An 11,232-nucleotide genomic window follows, 5' to 3' on the forward strand; every position below is an offset into this window, starting at 1 on the left:
AATAATAATAATAATAATAAAACTCTTGTTTTCATTAATTTCCCAATAATTTGGCACCATTTAAGTTACCATTCACCAAAGAAAACAATAAAAAATACCATTGTGAAAAGATAATTTATCAGGGAATATGTGTTTTATTTGACAGCTGTGACAGGAAAATGATGGAAAACGACTCCTCACTGATCTGTGGTGAGAAACCTGCACTTTTAATCTACCACTCTGCTGCCATCTAGTGGCCACAATTAAGACCGCAGCTTCAAAGCAAGTTGTAGTCAGAACAGCCCCAGCTGAAACGGATCGCTGCGCCTAAAAATATAGTTCTTATATGTTAGAGATCTTTCTTTTTATTCTCCATGCGATTAATATAGAAAAAATAAAATAAATAATAAATTTTAGATAGTGATGCACCATTTGAATCCAAACAGCGTTTGAAGAAGAGCGACACGAATGTATAGGCGTATTAATTTCCTCAGTGAAGCGGAACAAAATTGCTGCACTTGTGCACCTGTGAGTAAACCATCTTGTGGAGTCCGGAGCTTCAGGGAAGGTCTTCAGAGTAAGTGTTTCCTTTGAAACTTATCCAGCGTTAAACGTTGCAAGTTAATGAAATGTTATTATATATAAGTTTCGGGTTTTGTCTAGTTGTGTTCTCCTGGCAGCAAGGTCATGGCTAACATATATAATATTCATGTTAATAAGTTAACAGAGTTGCTAACAAACGCTCCTGTAACTTATAGTAAGCATCAGAGGCTAATTAATTTTGTTATGCCAACAAAACTGTTCATATTCTGTAATTATTTAGTTTTCATTGATCGCTGTTAGCTGGCAGTGGTTAGCTAGTTAACGTTTAAGCTAGGCCCCGGATGTGGGCCTCGAACTCTAGCAGTAAGCCGTTGTTCGAGCAGCAGGGACACTTGAAGCGGACACGTTGAGCGCTAACAGCTCTTCTTTCCTTAATTTTAGAGTTTTCATCAAGTTTGAGACGAACTGCAAATGTCTGGAAGAGCGCGAGCAAGATCCCGCGGCAGAGCACGCGGCCAAGAGACCGTGGCACCTGGAGCTGTAAGTGTGGTCTCCATTTTAAGTAGATGTCATATGTAAGGTCGCCATTTTTATATCAAGAGTTTACTTAGTACAAAAGGTGAAGCCACGTTTGCAAACTGTTGTCAGATAGTCAACATCTTGGGACTGCCAGTTAACATTATGTTAAAAAGTAAATTTGTGTTATGTTGAAGTAAATGTGTGTAGTGATTTTGATGGTATTTCTCACATAGTGGGCAAAATCTAAACGGTTTTCCTCCTTGAAGGAAATTGCCACAATTGAATCTAACAAAAAAATGCCCATCCTTCACTATCTCTCTGTACTAGGTACACTGTGCTGTGGAAGCCTCCTCGTGAATGCCATTAAAAATGTTTATGTATTTACACACAGTAAGACACAGTAAATGAATCGGCGCACTTAAAAACAATGTCCTCATATAAACTACACACATTATTACATGCAGTCCAGCTGCAGTCCAGCTGCAGTTACCTGCGTTTACTTGTGTGGTGTTTGCTCCCAGGCTCAGTAGCCAATAATCCGGTGCTAAACAAAACATTTTAAAGCATACAACATAGAAGCTAAGCAGACAATTTGTTATTAATCCAACAGCAACAAGGCCACATTGCCAGCATGTCTCTGGTTTACAGCTCTCGTGTGAGCATTAGCCAGTCCTGCCATAATATCTTCTCAGGAAATAACAAACACGACTCTATAGTTAGCTGCTGACTTTAATTGGCTGTAGTATTGTATGCTTGACATATGCCATAAAGCAGGTCAATGTCAATCTTATTTAAATAGCACATTTATAAGGGCATCGCCCACCAAAGTGCTTAACATTAAAATACATAGAATAAAATGCAGTAAAACAAAGGTACAGTCATAAAACATAAAACCCCAAAGAGCTGCCAATACTCAGGCAAAGGCCAAGGTGAACAACTGTGCCTTGAGTAGAGATATTGTGGAGGCCATTTGCCGACCGCACAGCTAGAGGCAGAGGGTTCCACAGAGTGGGAGCCACGACTGAGAAGGCCCGGTCACCTCTAGTTTTTGTCATTTGGTTAGCCGACCTAAGAGCACTGGAGGGCCGATGCAATACCAAGAGGTCTGATAAATAATCCGGGGCCAGCTAATGCAAGCACTTAAAAACAAATAAAATAATCTTAAACTCATTTCTTCACCAGTAGCCAGTGAAGTGAGGAAAGCACTGGCGTAATGTGCGTAGTTTTCCTGTGTCTTCATACCCAAAAACACAGAGTTACTTGTTATAAGTTAATTTGCCATCAAAATAATTTTGTAAGCATTGATTTAAAGGACAGAACTACATCAGCAACTCTAACTTATTTTTATTATTATTATTTCAAGAATTTCCCCTCGGGGATAAATAAATAATTCTGATTCTGATTTCCTTTCACTGCTGAAGAGCCAAGCTCGAGAGCCTGCACCAGCAGCTGACCCTTCTGCTGAGGGGGAGCGGGTTGGTAGAGGCAGGCAGAAAGGTGCGCCAGGACCATATGCTGCAGAAGGTACAATAACTTTTCAGAATAGTGCTGTAGTGATGCAGTGATGCAGTGAACAGAGCATTCAAGTCACAGAGAGGTAAAGGTAGTGAATATTTAGTCACCTATTGTCCAAACATTCTTCTTTTATATTAGGCATTCTGCAGATTTCAGCTGGATTTCAGCAGGTGAAGTTGGGAGAGAGAGGTGGACGTCGGGGGGATTTTCATGATTCTGGGATTTACACCAGACAAGCAATGGAACATGTGAAGGAGTCAAAGTCTGGTTTGTCAAACTGAAATGAACTTAAACTAACGGTAAATAAATGTTCACATTAGTCAGGGAACAGCATTATCATTTCCCTCCTTGTTTGTCTGTGCTTCGACAGGAACAACTGGTTCTGCCATTCCATTGACAGCAAACTTCTTTCGCATCCTGTCTCGCCCCCAGTGGGTTCTGTATCAATACCATGTGGACTTCAATCCACCAATGGAGTCTCGGCGCCTGAGATCTGCCCTCCTCTTTCAGCATGAGGAAGCACTTGGATCAGTGCGGAGCTTTGATGGAGCACTGCTTTTTCTGCCAAACAGATTGCACAACAAGGTACTCTGACTGTTCATACAGACAACAATCAAGGCTTTATGCTTACTTCTAAGGAGGGGAGCAATCTGGGTTCTCCTTATTGTAATGGAAAAATGTTACATCTTGTGTTCAGGAGACAAAGTTGTACAGTGAGACCAGGAACGGCGAGAAGGTTCAGATAACTGTCACCTTGACAAATGAACTGCCACCCACATCACCAGTCTGCCTTCAGTTTTACAATATTATATTCAGAAGGTAAGTGCTCCATGTTTTTGTCAAGCGGCAACCTTCGGGGCTCAAAGTGGAAGCCCATGCGGAAGTGTCAAAACTTGTAATTCACGCTGCAACAGCTGGGGGTTGGCTCCAAAAGCGAGTAATTTCCCATAGACTCCCATGTTAAAATGGCCGACTTCACAGCAGAAATTAACATGTTTACAGCCTGGTACAAAAAAATCGCTGTGGTTTCAGATGATAGGTTCTCTTCTAGTGTCAATTGTACGGGGGGTGAATTTTTTTTCAACTCACTCGTTTCAATAGTATTCGGACTTAAAATTACGCCTAATTATGGGCGTTGCCGCTTGAGTGACAGACAGTTGACGTATCACAGCGTGAGTTTCCTGCTTCCACGATCGCCCGCCCCCCTAAACCCCGCTCGAGCTCCCCCTCTTTGTCCATATTCGGAGTTTTAGTTGACATGACGCTGCCAACATGGCGGCGGTCATCACGTCCCGGAACCTCCCACTGAGACTCAAAACGGCTCTTCAGAAACAAACGGGTGACGTCACGGAAGCTCTGTCCATAGTTTTTACTGTCAGTGGTTTTTGTTTTGTCCGGCTTTCTTCTACATCAATTATTGCACAGTAATGAACCAAACTACTAATCCATTGATTTCATATGATGGTAACTGTTGTGAATGTTGAAATGGATGCAAATGATTATATGTAATGAATGAAACTTGGAGTAGTTTCTAGCATCACTTCAGCATTTTTGATAGTAAACTCACAAATGTCTCATTTGTGGTGGTGTATTTTTCACAGAATCTTGAGAATTCTCAACATGCAGCAGATTGGACGCAACTATTACAGCCCCAACGATCCTCTCAATATCCCGCAGCACAAGTATGTGAGCTCTTCTTGTCTGTATTGTTTTAAAAAGTGTTTTGAAGTTTTACCTTTAAAATGCAGTTCTCTTCATGTCTAAAAGCTTTTTTGCGGGGGGTGTGTATTTACAGTGGTATGACTTGATATATGTTGATTGGCCTTACATTTAGATGTTAAATGTTCAGACAAAGTGACTTTAACAATTGTATGTATCTAATTGACTTAAGTCTGTTTTGCGCTTTCCAAGGAAGGAAAGGGGAAACGATGTCAAATATTTCTTCCTACTTTGATGACTGAGCTTTTCTTATGAATAGACAAAAAAGTAACTTTATGGCCAGGCTAATTAACATTTTTTACATTTTAAAAGTGTTTTAAACTAAAATATTTATATATTTTTTTTACCTGTGAAGTAACTAATAGCATGTTGACAGATAAAGAGAGTCATTAAAGTTATGGTGGTAGTGGTGATGGAGTGTAAATGAGTAAATCTATTTTTTTAATTTAAGGCTAACCATCTGGCCAGGCTATGCCAGCACCATCTTGAAGTATGAGTCATCCATCATGATGTGCACTGATGTTAGCCACAAAGTGCTGAGAAGTGATACTGTCCTTGACCTCATGATCAACCTGAGGCAACAGTTCGGAGATCAACGCTTCCCTGACATCTGTGCTAAGGAGCTTGTTGGTCTCATTGTCCTCACCAAGTAAGCTCCTTCTTCATGGCTCATGCAGTTAATTCTATGTTCTATTCATATTTAAGCTCTGCATTTATCTGAAGTTTTTTGACACAGAAACAAAGTTTTCTCATCGGTGTCAAAGTACCTCAGCACAAGCTTACTTGACTCTTGACTGTTGGATTCTACACTTATGTATTTTTTTTTTCTTTTTTTTAAAGGTACAACAACAAGACCTACAGGATTGACGACATTGCCTGGGATCACAATCCCACCAACACATTCAAGAGAGGAGATGCAGACATTTTGTTCACAGACTACTACAAGTCTGTAAGCGTCATGCAAGTGCAAGAGGGTTTAAATGTTGAAAAAATGCAGTCAAGTCAATTTTTATGATCTGAATTGTCTCAAGGTGCTTAATTGATGCACTGAGATATATACTTTTTTTTGGTCATAGCAATATGGCCTGGAAATTACTGATAAAAACCAGGTACTGCTGATCAGCAATGTGAAGAAGCTGGGTCCTAGTGGACGCCCCCTTTCTGGCCCAGCCTTGCTCATCCCAGAGCTGTGCTACCTGACAGGTTTGCAGTGTTTTACGTCTTAAACATACTTAATATTGACATTCAGCTTGGGTAAATATCTTTTATCTGTTTGAATGTTACTCCTTGGTAATCCACTCAAAACTCTTGAATTAACAGTTGAATTCATTGTGACTGACAGGCTTGACTGATAAGATGCGATCTGACTTTACCATCATGAAGGACTTGCACTCCCACACTAGACTGACCCCAGATCAGAGGGAGGGGCGTCTCACCAGATTCGTCAACAATATACAGATGTGAGTGACGTTTGTCTGGTTTTTGAACAGATAGACAGTGACCAGGTAAATCAGACCTTACCGGCTACATTCAGTGGACTGTGGAGAAATCAGTTGTATGACAAATGCAGTTTGTCAAATGCCACAAAATTAATAATTTAACAAAGAGTGCATCAGAATGAAACCTCCTACCCTACCTTTAACATCCACAAAAGCATTTGCAAGCTACAACATTTGTGTTTTTTTTTTAATCTTGAATTTTTAGGACTCCTGAGGCACAGGAAGAGTTGGATAAGTGGGGACTCAGCTTTGATAAGCAACTTCTGAGTCTAACTGGCAGGGTTCTCCCAGGGGAAAGGATTTTCCAAGGACCCAGATCAGTATGGCCTGCTTGTAATTACAGTCATTTTTAATTAAATGCACTTATTTATGTAAACTTAATTGTGATTGTCACCTAGTATGAATACAACCCCATGGCAGCTGATTGGTCCAGAGAGATGCGTGGGATTTCTCTGATCAATGCTCCTCCACTGAATAACTGGCTCCTTTGTTACACTCGGCGTAACAGCAAAGAAGCTCAGTCTCTCCTGGAGACCCTCGGCAAAGTCTCAGGTCCACTGGGTGTCCGCATACAGAGAGCTGTCATGTGAGTTCATGGCACATCAGGTGCTGTTGTTTGCTGTATTTATCGCGCTAATCAGGAGATGACATTAATATAAACTTTGTATTCTATTGTCAACTTTTTAATTGGTAACAACATAAAATGAGTCATTTTTAATAAGGGTTCACGTGCAGAATCATACCCAGTAATCAGGGCATTGTGCCATTTGCTACAAACGAATAACAAGTTAACCCAATAATGAGCAAACATACCAAAACAAGACACATGAAAACAGCCCAGTTAACATCAAGGTAACTTCTCCTGAAGTTACTGCAGCATAAATCTGCACCTGTGTGTGCGTAATGCGCTGCTGACTGCTGTACTATTGTGCGCAAAACAGCTCAACTAATGTGATGGATGGGAACTGTGCATGGAGCAAAGCAGGTCCACATGGGAGACGGTCACTTAGAGATGATCCTCACGATCTGTATTTATTCTTTATGTAAATCAGAAACTTTCACCAAAATACATAGAACCAAATGTCCATCACATGTGTTTGCTTCAGTCACTAGATTTGTCTTATTCTTTTTTGACAAAAGTCAGCAGGACAGTTGTAAATTCGCTTTAGATTCAGCATGAAAGCTGGAAAGTGGGCAGCACTGTGGTGTTGTAAACTGATGTGTAACTGACGCTGTCGCTCATCAAAACGTTCTAAATTTACATGATTTATTTTGAAATAAACTGCATTTGAGTAAGATGCCATTTTATATCAAATGTTTCATTTTGTAATTGTTTCTGGGAATTAATAACAAGCTGAGGGTCTGTAGTATTTGGGGATTCATAATGCATTGATGTATATTCAAATGTTGACAATGGTTCTTTGGAAATAAAAATGAACGGACAAGTTCCAGACTTTGTTTCTACTCGTTTGGTGATGCCAGTCTGGTTAATGTAATTTTGTCATCCTGTCTGTGCTCTTCTGTTTAGGATTGAATATGAAGATCATCAGGAGGCTCTGCTCAGAGCCCTGCAGCACAACGTTGGACCCCAAACACAGATGGTCAGTGAGGGAATCATTCAGAATAAAATAGATTAGAATAGAATTCAATAGAAGTACGTTATTCATCCCCAGCCGGGAAATATAGCTATTGCAGCAGCAATATACAGACATCCGTCACACTAATCGCATGCCTCTGAGGTATGTGTTGAGTAAAATAAAGAGCATAGACATTGTTTACAGAAAATAGAAATATGAGTTCAAGACTGCAATTTGAAAGTTAAACCTTGTGAAAAGAGAGGACTTGAGAGGACATTATGACTATGTTCACACTATTGACAATTTGAGCTCACTTACAGTTAAGTATGTTGGACATCAGGAATGGACCTGGATGACGTGAGTCGTAAGGAACAGTGATGTGTTGACAAATGTTTTTTGTTGATTAGGTTGTGGTGGTCCTCCCCAGCAGCAGGAAGGACAAGTACGACAGTGTTAAGAAATACCTGTGTGTGGACTGCCCTACTCCCAGCCAGTGTGTAGTGGCCCGTACTCTGAGCAGACCTCAGGCACTCATGACAGTGGCCACCAAGATTGCACTGCAGATGGCCTGCAAGATGGGAGGAGAGCTCTGGAGCGTTGAAATCCCGGTAAGTCATCTCACTTCACATTCACTATGAATAGAGCTGAAGTGTCTGCTGGGCTTGCAGGTGGTTCGGGTGGTTAATTTATCCCAGCTCAGGTAAAGTGGGACTATTCTAGGGGTGTAAATCTTCAGGTACCTCACAATTCAGGGGCCAACGATTCGATTACTGATGTGTTATAAAGCAACTTGAGTCAATGCATCTTCAAACAATTAAGCAACATATTTCCCCCCCACTGAGGTATCACTAATTACTGGCACTTGTTATGGATAACAGAAAAACAAAAGAAATAGATAATCTAATTCTTTGTTAGCAATAACAGTGATTTCAGTAAGCAACATAAAAGGTTGTAATGTGTCCACACAACCAGTTAGGGGAACTAGTCATTTTGATAACTGTGTGTCATAGGGCAGACTGGGCACCAAGTCAACAGAGAGGCTGGGAAATGGATGATAATTTATACCATGTATTTTAACTTGTGAATCGAAATGTTTTCTTACTTTTTTTCCTAGCTTCCTACATTAGTCATGAATAAATTGTTTTGTCATTCTTGACAAAAGAGCTTTGTGCGTGCGCACGTTTGAACAGTGGGCTGTAAACGGGTTTAGGCTTCTTAAAGTCTGTCAATGAAAATGCACTTCTCAGGCTTGGGGGACAGCTCTAATTGTCATACCTGTTCATGCAGCTCAAACAGCTGATGATTGTGGGCATCGACTGCTACCACGACACTGCTGCTGGGAAAAGGTCCATTGGAGCTCTTGTGGCCAGCCTCAACCAGAACATGACCAGGTTAGAACCATACCCGTGACTGGGCTGAGTGTTGGTGTGGTTTCATGGCATATATAACCTTTTTTCAAGGTGGTTCTCCAAGTGTGTGCTGCAGCACAAAGGTCAGGAACTCATGGACGGGCTGAAGATGGCCTTAACTGGCAAGTTGCTTTCTTTAGTTTAACAATATTTGCTTCTAATATGCTCCCTAAGACACCTGCTCTTACTTTGAAACATTGTTTTCCAGCTGCATTAAAAGACTACGTCAAGTTCAACAAGGTGCTGCCTTCACGTATTGTTGTGTACCGAGACGGAGTGGGAGATGGCCAGCTGCACAGCGTGGTCGGCTATGAGATTTCACAGATCATGGAAGCCATCAAGTCAATGGGCCAGGACTACATGTGAGTTTAAGTCTAAAGTTAAACTGTGAAGTGGATCTGAACCAAGAAACAATGTTTGATTTCAGGCATGGAAGTGCTGACAATATACAATGACCTGTATTCAGCAGGAAGACTAATAAGATTTTTCTGTGGTTTTAATTTTGTTCGTTTTTGTTTTATTCTTCTGGTTCTTGCGTGCTGACTTTAGTTTCTCCATGCTTGTTGTAGGCCCAAGCTGAGTGTGGTAGTGGTGAAGAAGCGCATAAGCAGCAGGTTTTTTACCTACATCAATGGCAAGGCCACCAACCCTCCTCCTGGGACCGTTGTTGACACAGATGTCACCCGTCCAGAGTGGTACGTTCTTAATATTTATTTTGTTGGAGTAGTCTTGGTGAATTATCGGTAGTGAATTGTTGCGGCTGTTGACGTTTGCTAGGTATGATTTCTACATTGTGAGCCAAGCTGTTCGCTGTGGAAGCGTCTCGCCAACCCACTACAATGTTGTGTATGACACCAGTGGGCTAAAACCTGACCACATGCAGCGGCTCACTTACAAGCTGTGCCACATGTACTACAACTGGCAGGTAGGCTCAGAGATCAGTTTGTATGAGTTTAAAAAAATGATGAGTGTTTATTATAATTGCAATTTATTCAAACTGCTTTGAGCTAGGGCTGAACGATCTATCGTTTTAGACCGAAAATCGCGATCTCAGATGACGCGATTTTGAGATCGTCAAAGCCGCGATTTTTTGCACTGCTCCTAACTGAATCAGGTTTTGTTTTGTCAAATGCTACGGCTGGAAACGAAAAGAAAACGGAGGAACTGGTCCCTAAAACGTACTCCACCTTTATGTTCGGTGCTGTTTCTGCCGGCAGCAGCAGCGTGTCTTCTAAGCCTGTGTCTGTGTGCGCGCGCGACGTGAGTCGCAGTGGAAGGGCCGCGTGTAAATGCTACGAGCACGTACGCGCCCACCTCTCTGAACATTACCAGCTCCTTATATTCAGGTTCGCTGCTGTTGTGCCGTCAGCAGCTCTTCTACACCTGTGTGTGTGTGTCGCGTGTGTGTGTGTCGCGTGTGTCGTGTGTGTGTGTGTGTCTGTCGCGTGTGTGTGTGTACATCAGATGCAGACAGAGGCAACAGCTAATGACGTCACCAAACAATAACGCAGGCATTTGATGAATGAATATGAGGACTAAACGGTGGACAGAGGTGACAGCAGCAGCTCCGTTTGTCCTTAGATATGATTCCCATGAAAGTTTGATAATTTGTTCTAAATCACATTGAACTTTAAGAGTTACTTAAGTCTCAATGCTGTATTTATTGTTTAACCTTAGGAGGCACACTTCAGTCTGTTTAAATGACTGTTGAATAATACTTTACAGAACTACATTAGTCTTCTTTTAACCTATTTGAAATAAAACCTTATTTTGTTCTGTATTTAAATTTTCATGTTTATTAAAACTAATACTGAGTGCACGTTATCAGAGTTTACTTTTAGATCTACTGATAGTTTTTGAGAAGTGACAGAGTAGCTACCTGAAGTCATTTACACAGAAACATGTTTGACATGATTTGAAAAAAATCGTGGATGAAATCGAAATCGCAATATTTGCCAGAAAAAATCGCAATTCAATTTATTCTTAAAATCGTTCAGCCCTACTTTGAGCCATGTATTTTGAAATACAACATTTGGAAATTGAGAGTGATTACTGCAAGGTTTGCGAATTTTCTTGGCTGACTGGTCTGAAGAGGTTTTAAGATTACACTTTAAAACTTGATGGGTTCAGTTGAACTAAAATATCCACATGATATGGGAAATCAATTTCCCCCATGAAGTATGTAAAGGTCAAAGATGTTTTGTAATTCGTAGGTGTGCTTCATTGTCTTGTTATTTGTGCTTAAGGGGATCATCCAAGTGCCTGCTCCATGCCAGTATGCCCACAAGCTGGCTTTCCTCGTGGGTCAGAGCATCCACAGAGAGCCCAGCGTGGAACTGGATGACTTGCTGTTCTACCTTTAAGGATTCTTTGATGCAGTATGTTAAGTGTGTTCATTGTTTTAGTTAGATCTTTTTTTATCGTTGGAAATGTTCAGTTTTTGTATAGCTGAGCCCCTACCAGTGGTTTGTA

General features: G+C 41.0%; 1 protein-coding gene across 1 annotated transcript; it reads left to right on the plus strand.

Moving 5' to 3' along the window:
- Positions 1 to 504: 504 nt before the first annotated feature.
- On the plus strand, positions 505 to 11,232 carry piwil1 (piwi-like RNA-mediated gene silencing 1). Its single transcript, XM_028414016.1, has 21 exons — positions 505 to 556; positions 964 to 1,062; positions 2,463 to 2,565; positions 2,695 to 2,823; positions 2,927 to 3,141; positions 3,254 to 3,375; positions 4,158 to 4,238; positions 4,727 to 4,924; positions 5,116 to 5,224; positions 5,352 to 5,478; positions 5,618 to 5,735; positions 5,980 to 6,094; positions 6,173 to 6,360; positions 7,303 to 7,375; positions 7,759 to 7,959; positions 8,639 to 8,742; positions 8,812 to 8,882; positions 8,969 to 9,122; positions 9,330 to 9,455; positions 9,538 to 9,685; positions 11,007 to 11,232. Exons 2-21 carry the CDS (start codon positions 994 to 996, stop codon positions 11,121 to 11,123), a joined length of 2,568 nt encoding a protein of 855 aa, XP_028269817.1. The 5' UTR covers positions 505 to 556; positions 964 to 993; the 3' UTR covers positions 11,124 to 11,232.

Source organism: Parambassis ranga, chromosome 9 (assembly GCF_900634625.1).
Source record: "Parambassis ranga chromosome 9, fParRan2.1, whole genome shotgun sequence".
Lineage (NCBI taxonomy): Eukaryota > Metazoa > Chordata > Actinopteri > Ambassidae > Parambassis > Parambassis ranga.

Excerpts from the sequence above, each read along its gene's own strand:
- piwil1 (XM_028414016.1), top strand. The coding sequence starts at position 994 with ATGTCTGGAAGAGCGCGAGCAAGATCCCGCGGCAGAGCACGCGGCCAA. Across the intron at positions 2,566-2,694 it reads AGGACCATATGCTGCAGAAG|GCATTCTGCAGATTTCAGCT; the intron begins GTACAATAACTT and ends CTTTTATATTAG. Across the intron at positions 5,736-5,979 it reads TTCGTCAACAATATACAGAT|GACTCCTGAGGCACAGGAAG; the intron begins GTGAGTGACGTT and ends TTGAATTTTTAG.